The 14,607-nt window shown below is 46.3% G+C and overlaps 1 protein-coding gene across 4 annotated transcripts in view; it reads left to right on the forward strand.

Annotated features, from left to right (window-relative positions):
* Nucleotides 1-14,035, forward strand: part of LOC126544610 (uncharacterized) — a 49,122-nt gene extending 35,087 nt beyond the window's left edge. For all 4 annotated transcript variants that reach the window (XM_072287219.1, XM_072287217.1, XM_072287218.1 and 1 more), the window contains exons 8-10: nt 3,785-3,963; nt 6,487-6,601; nt 13,537-14,035. In XM_072287219.1, coding sequence (XP_072143320.1) covers nt 3,785-3,963; nt 6,487-6,601; nt 13,537-13,668 — 426 coding nt within the window. In that variant the 3' untranslated portion in view covers nt 13,669-14,035. The remainder of the gene's footprint in view (nt 1-3,784; nt 3,964-6,486; nt 6,602-13,536) is intronic.
* The last annotated feature ends 572 nt before the right edge of the window (nt 14,036-14,607 follow it).

The following is a 14,607-nucleotide window of genomic DNA, read 5'->3' on the forward strand; positions in this document are numbered from 1 at the left end:
GTATCCCTCTTTCTTGTGGTAAACAGTAAATCGGTAAAACGGGACAATGTATCAATGACCGACTAAGACAATACTCACACAATGTCAAGAAAAGCGTGCTTGGTGGTTAGCCTTGCATGTCACTGCAGTTCGTGTGGCTGTGAACCATCGTTTGCTCAATGTACTGTTGCCAGCAGAATCGGTGATCTATACTAACACGTGGAATAATTGAGGCTGAGTGAGTGAGTGAGTGAAAACTTTCAAGAGTTTCGCGGTTACGAGGTCTCCGTCGTCTTCATCTTCTTGGCGCTGGCGACTTGAGACTTCTCTTCAGCAAGGGTGGGCCCCTATTCCAAGGCTCCACTGAGTCGTGCTGCATCGCTCGCGTGCTGCACTAGGGCCCTTTGGGCCGACTCTCCCATTGCTCCGCACTCGGGTGTTCGTGTTTGTGGAATGCTTTGTTGCGTTCGCACTCCCAGGTGATGTGGTAGAGTGTAGGTTTGGCACCGCACCAAGGGCAGGTGGCCCTGTATTGTGTCGGAAACATCTTATTGAGCACGTGTAAGTTGGGGAAGGAGTTTGTTTGTAGTCTGCGCCAGCTGGTCGCTTCCTCCTTTGTGAGGTCTTTGTGTGGTGGCGGATATCTAATTCTAGTTCCTCTAAATAATTTCGTGACTTGGCTCTGGATGTGTCAGCACGCCATTTGTGCATTTGTCCCAAAAGAAGTTAACCTTCCTATGGCTGTGAATCGCGCATGTGCAATGTGATGAGTGCCGGGTATAAACATGGGTCACCGAAAGTAAATAATTTGATTAGAAGTTACCGTTCGTATGTCGTCTCGTTTCTTCTGTCCTTGTGTATGTATATCTGCTACGCAATTCACCAATGCGATAGAGGACGTATAGCAAAAGAAGGAAGCCTATATAGTGGGCATCAGTACTGCTAGAACGCTACGGGAAGCGCTCTTGTGGGCAGCTTGTACAGAGAGCTGTGAAGAAGTACTCGAGCATTCTTGAGGAAAATAAGGCAACTCATCGACTGAATGACGCCGCAAGAGCTGCGCCGACGTAACGGTGCACCGGAATTGCAGGAACGTAATTTTAGGAAATTATCAACTTATGCCCCTTACGAATGTTCTAAATCTTCTAAAGGGTATTGATCTTTTAAAAGGAGTTTCAGAGCAACCAAGCTTTCGCTGATATAATTATGAATTTTCTAACGCATGAAGTTGGCGCAGTGTAGCATAAGCTGGTTTTGCGTCAACAAACCAAATTTAACTAACGAACTATAGTGGAACGCAAGAAGAAATAAAGAATAGTACTTGCAGCTGTCGGGAATCAAATGTGCACGCGTATAAACCAGAGCAGGCCTATTCAGCTCACTCAACGCGCACTGACGCTTTCCGCTTCTCTCTTTCTTGAAACAACAGAAATGTGGAACAGTTTGCCTGATACTGTTGTAACCATGCTGCCGATTTTTAACGTTTATTGGACGGATACTTTGAAAATTCAATGTTCTGAGTTCATGATTAAATTGTGGGGTTCAATGACGATTGTGTGTCAGTGACATTGCATGCATCACAGTGTAGTATGTATCGATGTTTTTTGGAATATTACCCTGCCTAAAAGGTCCCAAAAATGGGGTTGACAATATCCAATAAATATATAACTTAATAAATTATGAAGACTTTGCAAGTAATGCATAGTCCTGGGGCACTATAACGTAAAGCTATTCCAAACTTTTCTGTTTCAATTCTGCGGTCAGCCCTCCACGATTGGTCAAAAAAAGTATTGGAGCCGCCACCCACTGCGCCGGTGTGTCACACGACCTCACGAAAATCGCGAAAACGCCCCGTCTAATATAGATATGTGTACACTGATTTGCATGATAAGACCAAACAAAAGAACAGTAATGATTTCTGATTCCACGCCTTTTTTAACCATTACCGAAGACGGCTTCATTCGACCAATTGATGTTGGGCAAACTTTATCGCGCTGCCCCCAGTTTGCCAGTCGGTCAGGCGATGTCACAGAACCGCTGAAACTCACTGCGTCAAAGTGACCTGTACGCGTTAAGGAAGGATTCATATGCCAATAAAAAGTGAAACTTTTTCTGAATAGCTGGAGACTGCCCTTTTCCGAAAGGAACAGAAGATGGCTGCTCGCCGATCAGTGTGGCACTTACTACTCGGAGCTGCGGGGTAGCATGGATTTATTACAGCGAGGCTGTTAGCCTCTAGCTGGTCGGGATTTCTCGTGTTCGTCAGCAAAAGAAAAAAAAATTGACCAGAAAGAAAAAGTGCATATCTCCTTCGGAACCAGACATACAATACACAGCTCAGTATTCATTTCAATAAAGAAAAGCCCAAAACAAGCGTCAGAACCTAATGATGGATGATAAGGCGCCTGTGAACCATGCGAAGCACGTTCCTTCTCCCCGCGTGCGTTTCCCGGTAAAGATTACGGTTGCATAAGCTGCTCCGGTGGGCAACAGCAGCATACGAATCAGTGAGTGACATCACCAAACTTTATATACAGAAGGCAGGCCTGCCTAGCTACTCATTCGGTTCATTGCAAGGCCGCTATGGGTAGACCACGCAAAACCCCCGAAGAGCAGCGTGAATACGATGAGCGTCGAATAGTGCGAAATCGTAATGCTCAACAACGGTGTCGGGCTAAGGCTAGGCAGAACAATAAAACATTTCATATCCCCATCGACGGCATTTGGGTTGTTTTCTAACAGCTTCGCTGTTCATGCACTTTCGCAGGGTGGAGATGGCGAGTCAATTATTCTTGCGTATAATAAAAGACTTTGAGTGGCAGTATAACGTCATAGAGATCTTTCACCACGTATAGGACATTGCTCTGCCCACTATACTTTGCTGAGGATGCGTTATGGCGGCATTTTTAACCTTCCATGGCACGCCGCCACGATTTCCGAGCAGTCGCCGCAAGCTAAGTAAGGGGAAGCCGACCAATCGCAGACGCCGGCAACACCCTTCTCATCCGGTTATTTACTTTCCCTGTGCTGGCTGGGCCCCACCGGAACTCTCTCCACTTGAACGTGGTCCTTTCCTCTTCTCCGCCAGTCAGATAAGAAAACCTGCTGATTAGGCAGCGCCATTGCCTTTGAAAGCAAAAGAAAGTGCCATTCTATAAACGACACGCGTGTTTGATTGGGCTATTCAAACAGCGCTGCCGGTTACCGCCCGATTCTTGCCTCGGTGGTTACCTAAATTCGGCGTCAGGAGAGTTGAATAAAAACAGATCGGAATAGCTTTACGTTATAGGGCTCCTGGTGTTATTGTGCCGAAACTGCGACTCACAAAGTCCCTGTCGGCCCTTTTAAAGCGAAGCTTTGTAAAACGTTTTACAGAATGGTATGCCAAGAGAAACTATAGATGCGCGCAATGCTATCAAAGCGAATGAGCTTTCTTTTGCAATTCTTAGGGGTTCGCTCGGGCGTCCGCTATGCCGTCCTGCCGCTCAAGGAGTTGTGATATAGAAGACGACCGAGCGAGCCGGAGTGAGCGGCAAAACGTCACGAAGTACCGTTCCCACGTGACCACTTCTACATCATGGCGTCATGACATGTGCGCTTCATGAGAAATGAAATTGAAGCTCTTTCGTGAAAGAGGTATACCAAATAGTTTAAGGTGCTGTGAGGCTCGCGAGTATTATTTTAGGGTTTTATGGTTGAAGACTTTCATTTGGCGCAAAAAGAAAAAAAAAAAATAGAAGAATGAGAAGTAACTGTCATCTCTGTACTCAATTAAAGAGACTTATGTGAATTCGTTTCCATTCAGACATCAGCCAGCGGCAGTACATCAGTGAACGAACTCCAAGTCGTGTCGAGCGGGGCTCTTGAGGGTGCCGGCTTGAAGACGCCACCAACGTCCTTCACGGTGGAGTGCGGCCAGTGTCTAGCCGAGACTCCGTTCGGCGAAATCGTCGATCTCCTGTGGTGCGGACACCTGCTGTGCAGGTACGCTACGATCTGTTGTGCTATTATATCCTCGTTAAGCGAGACAATCATGCGCATAAAAAACCAACCTCCTTGTAAAAAAAAAACAAAAAAAACATCCGACAGAGCGCAAATATATTTCCACATTTAAAGGACCACTAAAGAGAAACACTGAATTAGTTTAGACTGCCGAGGTATTCCTTCTAAACCCTACCCTTCTTTACTTCGCTGTATGAGGTGATTGGTTACTAGAAGATCAACCGAATTAAAGAGTTAAATTTTTTATTTGCGCTCCGAAACCCCAGTGGCGATTCGCCAGCGCGACGTTACAAATTTCAGATTATTTTTTTTCTAGCATTTAAATGGTCGTGACTCAGTAGAAGTCCTTGAATCTCGCCGAGTTTAGTCTTCGGCTCCTTTAGAATACAGTGCAGTCGATCTTTACTGATAAAAAATTGAAGCCCACACCCCATGAGAGCGATTTCGTGCGCGACGGCGACGAGAGATGGCTTTGAGCGACAAAACGGGCCCTCGTGCGAACAGATCTCTCGTTCTCGTCGCTCGATCGCTCGGTTCTGGAAATCTACAATTCGTCGCTCGTCGTCTAGAAGTGCTATGAGCGACTAGCCAATAACGCGAAGCCGGAACTGGAGGTACATCAGTCAAGCGCTAGCCATTGTCGCACGGAACGAGCAAACGAATTTTGATACGTGCAAGGACAGCAACCTACTGCAAGACCTTCAGACATATTTTGCGCTTCTCCTTACAGTAAAACACATAAATATAATGTAATAAAGCATGCGTCACGCCAGTTTCAGCGCGTATTTGCCGCCATCATAACAGCAACACCGGAAAGACGTCGCTCAATGTCGTCGCCCGCATGGCGTACGACTTGCAGGCGACGCGCGAAACCGACAGCCATCTCCATCGCGTCGCTTGTCCCTGTCGCGCGCAAGATCACTTGCATAGGCTTTGTACTTCGCTATAGGCCTGAGTAGAAGCCGTCAGAATTTATGACGTTACGGGCGAGTTGGTGCGGAAATTTGAAGCCTGTGTCGCCACCCGTCTTTTGTTCATGCGTGTTTTTTTCAGTTTTTTCTGGGTTTCCGTGATCTGTAAGTCCGTGCAGCCACCTTCCAATGTTTATCGTCCGACAGACCGAATGATTTTGGCATGCACGTGTTTCGCAATTTAAGCAGATCAAGAACAGCATCCAACTGGCTTATATGGGATAGCAATAGGTGGCAACAGGTATAGCAGGAATTGGGGGAGCTACTTACTCTTCAGACAAGCCGCACGTAATACTGTGTGCCACGTCGTATCACGTTTCTTCGTTTTTGCCTAACGCAAATACACAAACGTCAACTACGCACTCAACCACTTCTGTTCTGCTTACTTAATCCTTCATTTGGATAAGTTGCAAGTGCTTAGCCTACTTAAACATAGTATTTCGCTGTTGCAGAAGGGCGGAAGTTTGAACGCCTCGCTCTTGAACATTGCTTTGCTTTTCGGTGTAATAAACATCAAGCGAACCTCACACGTAGTTGTTTTAGGATCGCCAGTGTCTAAGTGGCTGTAGTCAAGCATAGTTGAAACGGCGGTGCGGCAGCACTCAGTCTGCAAGGAGTTTTACGGGCACTGAATAAAGCGTGCTCGAAAATGAGTAAGTGAAAGCATTGCACTGACGCGTCTTTGCTTGCTATGACAATATAATTGGATATATAAATTGGATAACTGTGCGGATCTGCTGAACTAAGTTGATGCAACTTCCTCGTGTCCGAATTTGGCCTGCAGAAACGTTGTTCTCTGGTGACGTACTGGTGCCTTAAGTAGCACGAAGCGCAGAAAACTTATTCAGTGCTCTGAAATCACGCGAGCTTCCATTGATCAAATGATTTCTTTAGGAGCTGACGTTTAGCAAATTGCTGATTCATCCCCGACCATTAATTCCTCAGTGCTGCCATCACTGCCATCAGTCTCTATGCTACTGACTATATTGATGGAGTAATGTTTTACTAGTTTTTGCGCGTCTTCTTTGTCATTAGGATATTTTCTGCCCGTATCAACACCATCATGTAACACGAGTACGTTGTTCCTATACACGTGACAGTTCTTCGGAGTTACCTTTATCTAACGTACAAGTATTGTTGCAGTGTTATATCCTTTTCTCCTCATTCCTCAACATCTGAGATGTGCATCAATATATTGTACATACATATTAGTAATGCAACATCTATGTTTATCTTGTAAAAAAAAGGGTGTTTCGCGCTATAAACACACGGCCAACAGAAGAATTGGACAGGACTGCACGCATCCTGTCCACTTCTACTTCTGTTGCCCATGTATTTCTAGCCTGATACACTCCCTTATTTACAATATGAACGTCCACCAACTAGCTCAACTTGCCGAGCTACTGCAATATATACTCATGGTGGTTACTGTGATGCTGCCACGAAAAATTGTCGCTGTGGCGTACGCCTTCAGAAGTTTGGACGGGTAGCGTCTTTGCACAATATTCTTCCTTTTATATCTCACTATGCACAGAGACTGCGTGCACAGGACTGCTGTCAACTCGACAACCTACCTTGTTCGATGCCCTGCCGCACAAGGAGGTGGCGCGCAATGCCAATCTTACATCCAAGAATCTGCACTGAAATCTGTAAGTAAATGGCTTGCTATTTTGCATATAAATATATGCAAAATATAAAACCACAAACATGGCTTTTAGGTTACCGCAGCAGGCAACGCTGACTTTATTTAACATTAATTGCTATATGTGTGTTTACACTCTGCACCATGTTTGCGATCATATAGCTCGTAGCCTTATAGGACAGACTGAAGTTGCCAGGTAATCCAGTTTGTATATAAGCCAAAGAACAGAGCAAGAATTGAGCTAACGAATTGACGAGCTCTGTAATACTGCACACCAGCGCCGAGAACGAGTGTTCCCTAATAACGTTGGGAAATGGAAGCTTGCCCGATTAAACAGTCCGCGTTGCCCCCCCCCATGCCGCTCAGCGATTCACTTGGACGGGGACAACGCCTTTACGCAAATGGAGTACGAGGTGGAGGAGTACGCACAAGACAGGAAGGGACAAAGTAAAAAAAAATATGGGGAAGACAGGGATGTTGGCCACATAATCGCCTAGTTGGTTATACTTTCCGTTATGGGAGGGGAATAGGGGAGTAGAGAGGGGGAAGAAAGGAAAGATGAGAGGAAGAAAAGACAGGGCGCGCGCTCGTGCGTCCGTTTTGCCAAAGGCGCCGACAAGAGAGAGATACGCCACGTTTCCCTGACGGCGCGTGCGCATGCCTGCGTTGCGAAAGAAAAATGCAAGGCACTGCGCCTAGGTAATGCTGATGCGAACACGCTTTCGCCCGTTTGTCCCTAGCCGAACTGCACTACGCGACCGCGTGCACACTGTTTTTTCGTAGGCGCCACCATATTGTAAACGCAGTGGCGCCGCCTATGAGCAGCGCCATACTGGTTTGGGTGAAAGCGGTCTTTTGCATGGCAAGTATACGCTCGGCGGTAGGTTCTGGCGTTTGTTTTCGCGGTCGTGCGGTCTGTTTAATATGAAGTGCGTCTTCTACGTGGTAAACGGTTCTGTGAGACGTGCTGAAGTGGTTTAAGGCGTCATAGCCGGAGTTTCTGCTGGCGTTGAGGTGGACGGAACAGGCAGCGCGATGTGCGCGCGCATATTTGAGCCTACAATCAGCCTCGGAGATCAATTGTGTATTTCTGAATGTTCCATTCACTAATGTGACCTTATTGTAGTATTATCCTCTATTTCTAAGCTACGGTTTAGGAGCCATCAAACATGCGCGACGATCGTAACAGCGTGGGTGGCGTTCTGCTATGATAGGGACTGTGCTGTTATACTTTGACAAGCGTTCAAACTGTTCGCTGCAGGTTACATTGCGTGACTGCTTGGTTCGATGAATGAGGCTTCCGCCTCTGAATAAAATAGTTTTGGCAAGTAATAGCAGCATACCTTACAGTCTGAATTAAGCTTGTCCAGCAAACGGACTGTTTACGAGCTGCGCGAGCGTCCTAAGCAGCTGTAGGTGCTGGATTACGGATATCTTTGTTCTATATACCGCATGGTCCAAGCATACGGCATCAGGGGTTATATAGCTATAAAGGTTGTGCGGCGTGACTATGCGAGGTCGTATTGCGGCGTTAGCCTGTTTTCTCTTGCTTTTTCGAGAAAGAGGATGATAACCGAATTATTTTTTTCGGTTGTGCTCGTTCCATTCTCTACGACGCACTCACACGTATTAGGGGAATTTTGTCCTCAAAAATAGCCATCGCATTCTTTTGATGCGATCCCTCTCATATATTATGCCTGTATACAGGCTAAAAAGGCAACGCCGAAGCGCACAGCTTACATATGTATCGTGTTGGTTCACCAACCGCAGTGATCGCTGTGTTGAGCAGCGTGCGCGCCATCGGCCTCATGCAGGAAGGCTAGCGTAGACATAGTAATTTCAAGCCTACTAGACTTGAAATGCACGAGAACGATGCCGGTGCATCACTATTTGATAGCGCATGCCGCTTAGATGTTTCGTGGTTGCGTTAGGTTGGCCGTGCACGAGCATGCGCTCTTATGTTTTGCTCCCTACGCCAAGTGATCAGACAGTGAGCTGATTTAACATTTAATGCTGGTAATACAGAGACGCCGTTTTTCTTTGTTGCATTAAAACCGATATAAGAAAAATAGTTCACATCTCATACACACACCGCGACTGATAATGTGCGTACACCGCGGCTGATAAAGCGCGTCACATTTTTGCGCCCCCAAGACATATCTCCGCCTACTATAGTTAACGATGCACCGAAAGGCTTCCCTGACAATCTTATATAAACGGACATGGCGTAAATTTCACAAAGTACGATCTAAAACACCTCGAAATCGTTCCGCAGCATGCGACAGCAATACTTTCAAGCAGCGCCGCGCCGGATCGCCCAAGCCAGAGAGGAGGAAAGGCTCGCCGCGCGCCCTCTCCTCCTCGCCCGATGAAACGGTGTATAAGTACTCCAGAATAAGTTCCCCCCTCTGTTCGTTTTTGTGGCGTGTAGTGATGCAGTGCCTGAATGCGACGTCGTGGGAAGCGCAGTGTTCGCGGCACGTACGCGAGACGCGAAACTACGGGCACATTGCACACTTCAGCACGACTGAACATTGACCGATTCCGCCCTCGCCATGAATCCGCTTTACGTTGCGGTTTTGCAACTTCTTCCGACCCATGAGTAGTGCTATTTCAATGCCGTGAGAGAGGTACTCCCAAATAGCGCAGATCTTTCTTCCATTGAATGCCTGCGTAATGTGATGGCTTTTGTCCAAAGCCGAAACCAAAAACCTGAACTTTTTTTTTTCCATGTTAACGCTAGCCCCAGAACCTGCACAAAAATATTCTGTAATTGAAAGAGCAGTCTTTATACCCTTTCAATCAGTACAAAAGAAAATAAATAAAAACAGCCCCGTCGTCTGTATATGCAAGAACACGAATTTCGTTAGACGGCAATTTGAACCATTGGAAAAATTTTTCTTTCACAATGTGCATACAGAGTGGCTCTAAATAAATGTAGAACAGAAGCGTTGAAATAGGGCATCCTGGTCTTACTGATGATAAAAGCCTAATCCGTTCGGAGAGAGAACCGTTGACTATCAGCCTCGTCGATCCATTAGCATAGTACTTTGACACCTCTAAGGATTCGAGATTCGATATTTATATGCTATAGTACACTAAATAGGAATTCACCCTGCCGAACAGTTTAGCCCAAACTAGGTCTACCATTGGTACCCGCCCAATCGTATCAGCTACACACTCTAGCAGCGACCTCGCAACATGAATGTTAGTCGGAATACACCGGCCTCTGATGCCACATATTTTATGATCGCCTACCTATATGTTGACCCGGATGCAGGCATTCAAGCTCCTGCAATTCGCCCAGAAGTCTATGCAGTTCTTTGTAATTGTTCTTTTTTTTCAAAGGCCAATATTGATGATTATTCGATAGCTGTCATTTTGACTTCCTGTTTGAATAATTCCCACAGAGCAAAGGGAGGCAAATCCTCGCGGCATGACGGATGATATATAAGCTCAGTAACTTGCTTTAGGGAGCACTGACGCGAAAGTAATTCGTTATTAAATTTTCACAAATCCTAGCACATCTACCGACGTTGTTGTCGACGGCTACCAAAAAAAGCTAAGCCTAGGCAATGGTCTCTACAGAATGCAGGGTGCACAGTGTAACCATAAATACGAGGCAGCGTGCTAAGTGAAACGTAAATTATATCTAGTTCTGCACGTGAGATATCCTGGAAATGCGTGTAGCGACATCCTGCTTTTTCATTTTCCCCAATGCCCACAGGCTGATAATCATTGATCAGGCGTTGCAAAACATCACTACTTGGATCAAGTCCCAGCTTCATTGACGTACGATCTTGAGCCTTACAAGCACAATTAAGGTCTCCAAAAAGGACCAATGCCTAATCAGTACAGAGATGATGTTCTAAAGATAACGAGAAACATTCTCGTTCACGTAACTTGTTCAGGACATAAACACAAAAAATCTAAACTCTTGCTCCTGATATAAATATCACGCCATATTGCGGGTCCTTCCCTCTCTGTAAACAAATATAGCAAATCACATCGTAAATGTTCCATAAGAAATTACATACAACCAGCGGAAACGCCTATTGCGGGGCTTACGCAGTTTTTAAAGCCATATAGAAATGGAGTTAGAGATATTCTCTGCGTTCATCGAATTCAGTCTTTGTTTCTTGGATATCAGCAATATCTAATTCCTGATTGCGTAACAAACGAAGGAGCTGTACTTGCCTTCGCTTCTTGCGTAAGCTATAGACACTTAAAGCACCAAAATGCAAAGGAAGAGCGCCTACCATGATTACTTACGTTCGTGCGGCATTTATTTGGAGCTCGAGTTCTGAATCGATGTGGCGCGATAATCTGTTCCTCCACCTTGAACGTGGTGGCCTAGGATTAGTCCATCGCTTCGCCGGGCAAATTGTTTCTCGCCTGTTCCGAGACACTGACCATCGCTTTCTCCGTGGAATCTTCCAGCTCAGATTAGTTCATTATCTTCCTAATGTAGTCGGGCCATCAAGTGCCAAGGGTGTCCCACGGCTTCTTGGGGCTTTCTAAAGGAGGTCGTTTTTTTTCTTGAAAGTTACCTTCAGCCTGGAGTACATTTTCGCTGCGAGTCAAAAAGCAATTTCTGCTGCACTAGTAGTGTAAATTTTCTGGATTCTTTGTATCGTGCACACTATTTAGGTCGGCCTTATCATGATGCACTTAGGCGGGTCCGTAAAATGTCTATACCTTCTGGAGTGAAAACACTTTTCTTTAAATTGCATTCGGAAGCACTTCCTGTTAAAACTTGGTTAAACTCGAGGAGCTACTTTGTGCCCTGGTCCACAAACTGCCGACTCTGTTCACGTGGCGAGACCATAGATCACTGTTTCATAGATTGTAGAGATGCTATATTTTTGGCGGACATTCTCCAACGGACGCTTAGAAAAAGATATTGACATCACGCCATACTCAATTTCGTTCTTACCGTTTAAATATACTTGCGGTCCTCCTTATGACATGTTCATAGTGCTGGGTTTATACAGCCTCTGGAGATTTAGGCTGCGCGATCGCCATGACAAAAGCCCGCGATCTACGAGATCCTTCATCGCGAAAGTGCAGCTTATGTGAGAAGTGGTGTACGCTGCACAGGAACCTCCTCCTGATTGGATGTACTTGTAGGACGTATATGTGTGTTTGCCCGGGATTTGAGGGTGTAGCTATTTAATATATCTTCAGTTTTGTTTTCCTTGTCATAAAAAAAAAAAAAAAACTTTCGTGTTGCATAGCGGTCACAGCGCCGCACTCGTGAGTAGGAGGTCATTCCTTCCAATGCGTGTTGAAAGGTTCCCCGTCCCCAACCCCCCTTTCATTAGAAGAAATCTACATTATTACATTATCTTCCTCTTTGTCTTCCGCGGCAGCTGTTCTATAGCTATGCTTCACCACCAGGCCTCACACGGATAGTTCCTGCAAAGGGGAGCGAAGCGAACCGGCGCGAAGCGCAGGCATTGGGGTTTAGGTGTAGATGCCGCCTTAGCGGCCGCAGATCAATCCAAAAATGAACCAAGTGTTACACGATTGTAAAACGTTAAGGCGAAAGCGTGATTGCAGACTTGGCACCCTTTTTTTGTTAAATTAAGATACGTTTATGATGAAATGGGGCAAGTTTCTATCGGAGCACAAGGCATAACTAACTGAAATCGCCGCACCTACTGGTAGTGGGCCAGTGCCGTCAGCGCCTTCGCTGAGGGAGGAGCAGTATGGGAACGCTGGAATGATGAGCGGCATCGGAGCCAACGGTGGTAGAAGGAGACTACAAATGCACGAGCAGTGGCACGAGCGCGTCTCTGCGTCCGCGTTACGTGTGCAATCAGGCACACACTAGGCACACCATTCGTAAACCAGAACCTTGAAGCATCCGCGGCTTCATGGAAGCGTGGTCATCTCGCACCCGGGAAGCCTGGGTTCGATTACCACCCAGTCCAAAATGTATCAAATTTGCTTTACAAAGCCACTAATTTACGTTGCTTACAGGAACCACCCCGATAAACGTGACGTCAATCCGAAAATGTTTTGACGTGATTTGAGTCTTTGCGGCTTCGGCCATTTTTCAACACGGCGCAGTTTCGCCAAGGTCACCGCCAAGGGCACCGCCAACATAGACAAATAAGGCTTTCGCCGTAATAATGACACACTGTTACTGCGACTTCATTGTTCTGTATGCTTCCCCGTGACGGACTCTTTATCGGCCGCTGGTATCTAGCTTGGACGGAAGTTGAGCGTGGGTTCTCGCATAGCGCGCATTGCCATAGCCTAGGGATGAACGAAGCAAAGCGTGTACTCCTCCGTAGTACTTAGACACAGTCGTTTAGGTTTCTCTCTCGCAACTCGCGCATGCATACAAGCGTCCTTGCGCCGTTCGCCGTTGACGAAACGGAAATACGCAGCGCGCGCGACGCCATGCAGTCGAAGGCGTTGTTGCAGGCCGTTCTTTCTTTTTCAAAAATGCTCAAGAATTACCGAATAGCATAGGGGGGGGACTAAAGTCTACATGGACAGCATGTGTCAAAAGCTCAACGGGCGACTCTGACGGAGCAACCAAAACTCGGCCTTGGGGCATTCTGTTTTGTCGCATCGACGCAGGTTGCTGGTCTCGGCCTGCTAGAAGTGGCTTCATGCGTGTATAGCAATGCTGTCAAGGCTGACATACGCCCCGGCACGATGGCGCTGACGCTTTCTTCTTTTTTTTTTTATTGACGCGGCTAAATAAGATGATGTTGGTACCAGGAGAAGGTGCCGGTTATTTCTTTTTACAAGAGAAACATAAATTTGTATCACAAGAAAAACGCAAATGAAACATCGCATCGCAATCTGACATAAACAGAATAAAGGCTCCGAGCACAACATTCCACAAGACAGCTTTGCGTGCCTATCGTTTTCCACGTCATTGCGTTCGTTGTTTGAACGTGGCATCGCAAACCTCCTTTGCAGGTGCTTTCCGTTCAGGAGTTGGCCCAGCGCAAGCAAGTGGCTCAAATGCAGTCCAGCCAGTCCAGTGTTGTCTTTCCCAACGCCCAGCAGCAAAGACCAATGTATGACAGTGACGAGTTTGACAGCTACTAGATGCTCCCTCACGCAGGGTGGATTCCTTGGGCCGGCGGAATGCCTGCGCGCCCAGTGCTGCTAACCACCGTGAAGGCGAACATTTTGGGGTGGCCCAGCGACAGAGTTGTCTTCGTCACTCGTGCTGCGTGACAACCCTTGTAGATAATTTATTTTTCTGACCAAGATGGGCAGGCCTCGCTGCAGGATTGTTTGTGCAAACCAAGAGGCAAGTCGTAATAACTGATGCGAAGATGAAGTTCAGCAGAGTGTTTGCTAATATATGTATAATGACACGGAGATGAAATACTGATAAAGGGTACGAGCTCAAACTAGTGTTTTTTTTCTTGGCATTTGTTCTGGTAATAAAGGCCATTTACCAACCGTTTTAAGTGTGTTTCTCAGTTATTTATTTACGTACACGTGTGTCTGATGCGTGTCTGTGTGTTTGAAGTACCATGTACATTAAACTTGGCATCTGATGAATGTCGTTTTCGCTTAATGCGAGATCCTGTGTTTACCGACTAACTCTAAGGGAGGCGATATTTTTGCGGCGGTGTTGTCTACCTTCTCAGGATCGAACAGAAGGCGTCGCTTGATTTGCTTTTTCATTACTCAACAGAGACGCTCACTGGCGCTGCTTCCTTCTTAAAAGTTCCGCGCTGGCTTTTTGGAGCGTGCTCGAGAGAAATAGAACCGCTAATAATCAAAAGGCAAGCCTCGTGTCCTTGTTTTATTCGCGCTGTTTAACCTCAGTTCTTAATATGAACCAACTAGCCCTCATCAAGATCTTACTAATGAACTTTTCCCCCCGGAAAAAAAAAAACATGCTGCATGTAATTACGGCGCATCAACACAAGATTTTTTTTTCATGGTCAGAGCCCCAGCTGGAACTTAGGGCACAAGGTTACTCCGTCATATCTGAATGATACTCTTAAAAAAAAAGAAAAAGTCGGCGGC

This window comes from Dermacentor andersoni, chromosome 3, assembly GCF_023375885.2.
Source record: "Dermacentor andersoni chromosome 3, qqDerAnde1_hic_scaffold, whole genome shotgun sequence".
Classification (NCBI taxonomy): Eukaryota; Metazoa; Arthropoda; class Arachnida; order Ixodida; family Ixodidae; genus Dermacentor; species Dermacentor andersoni.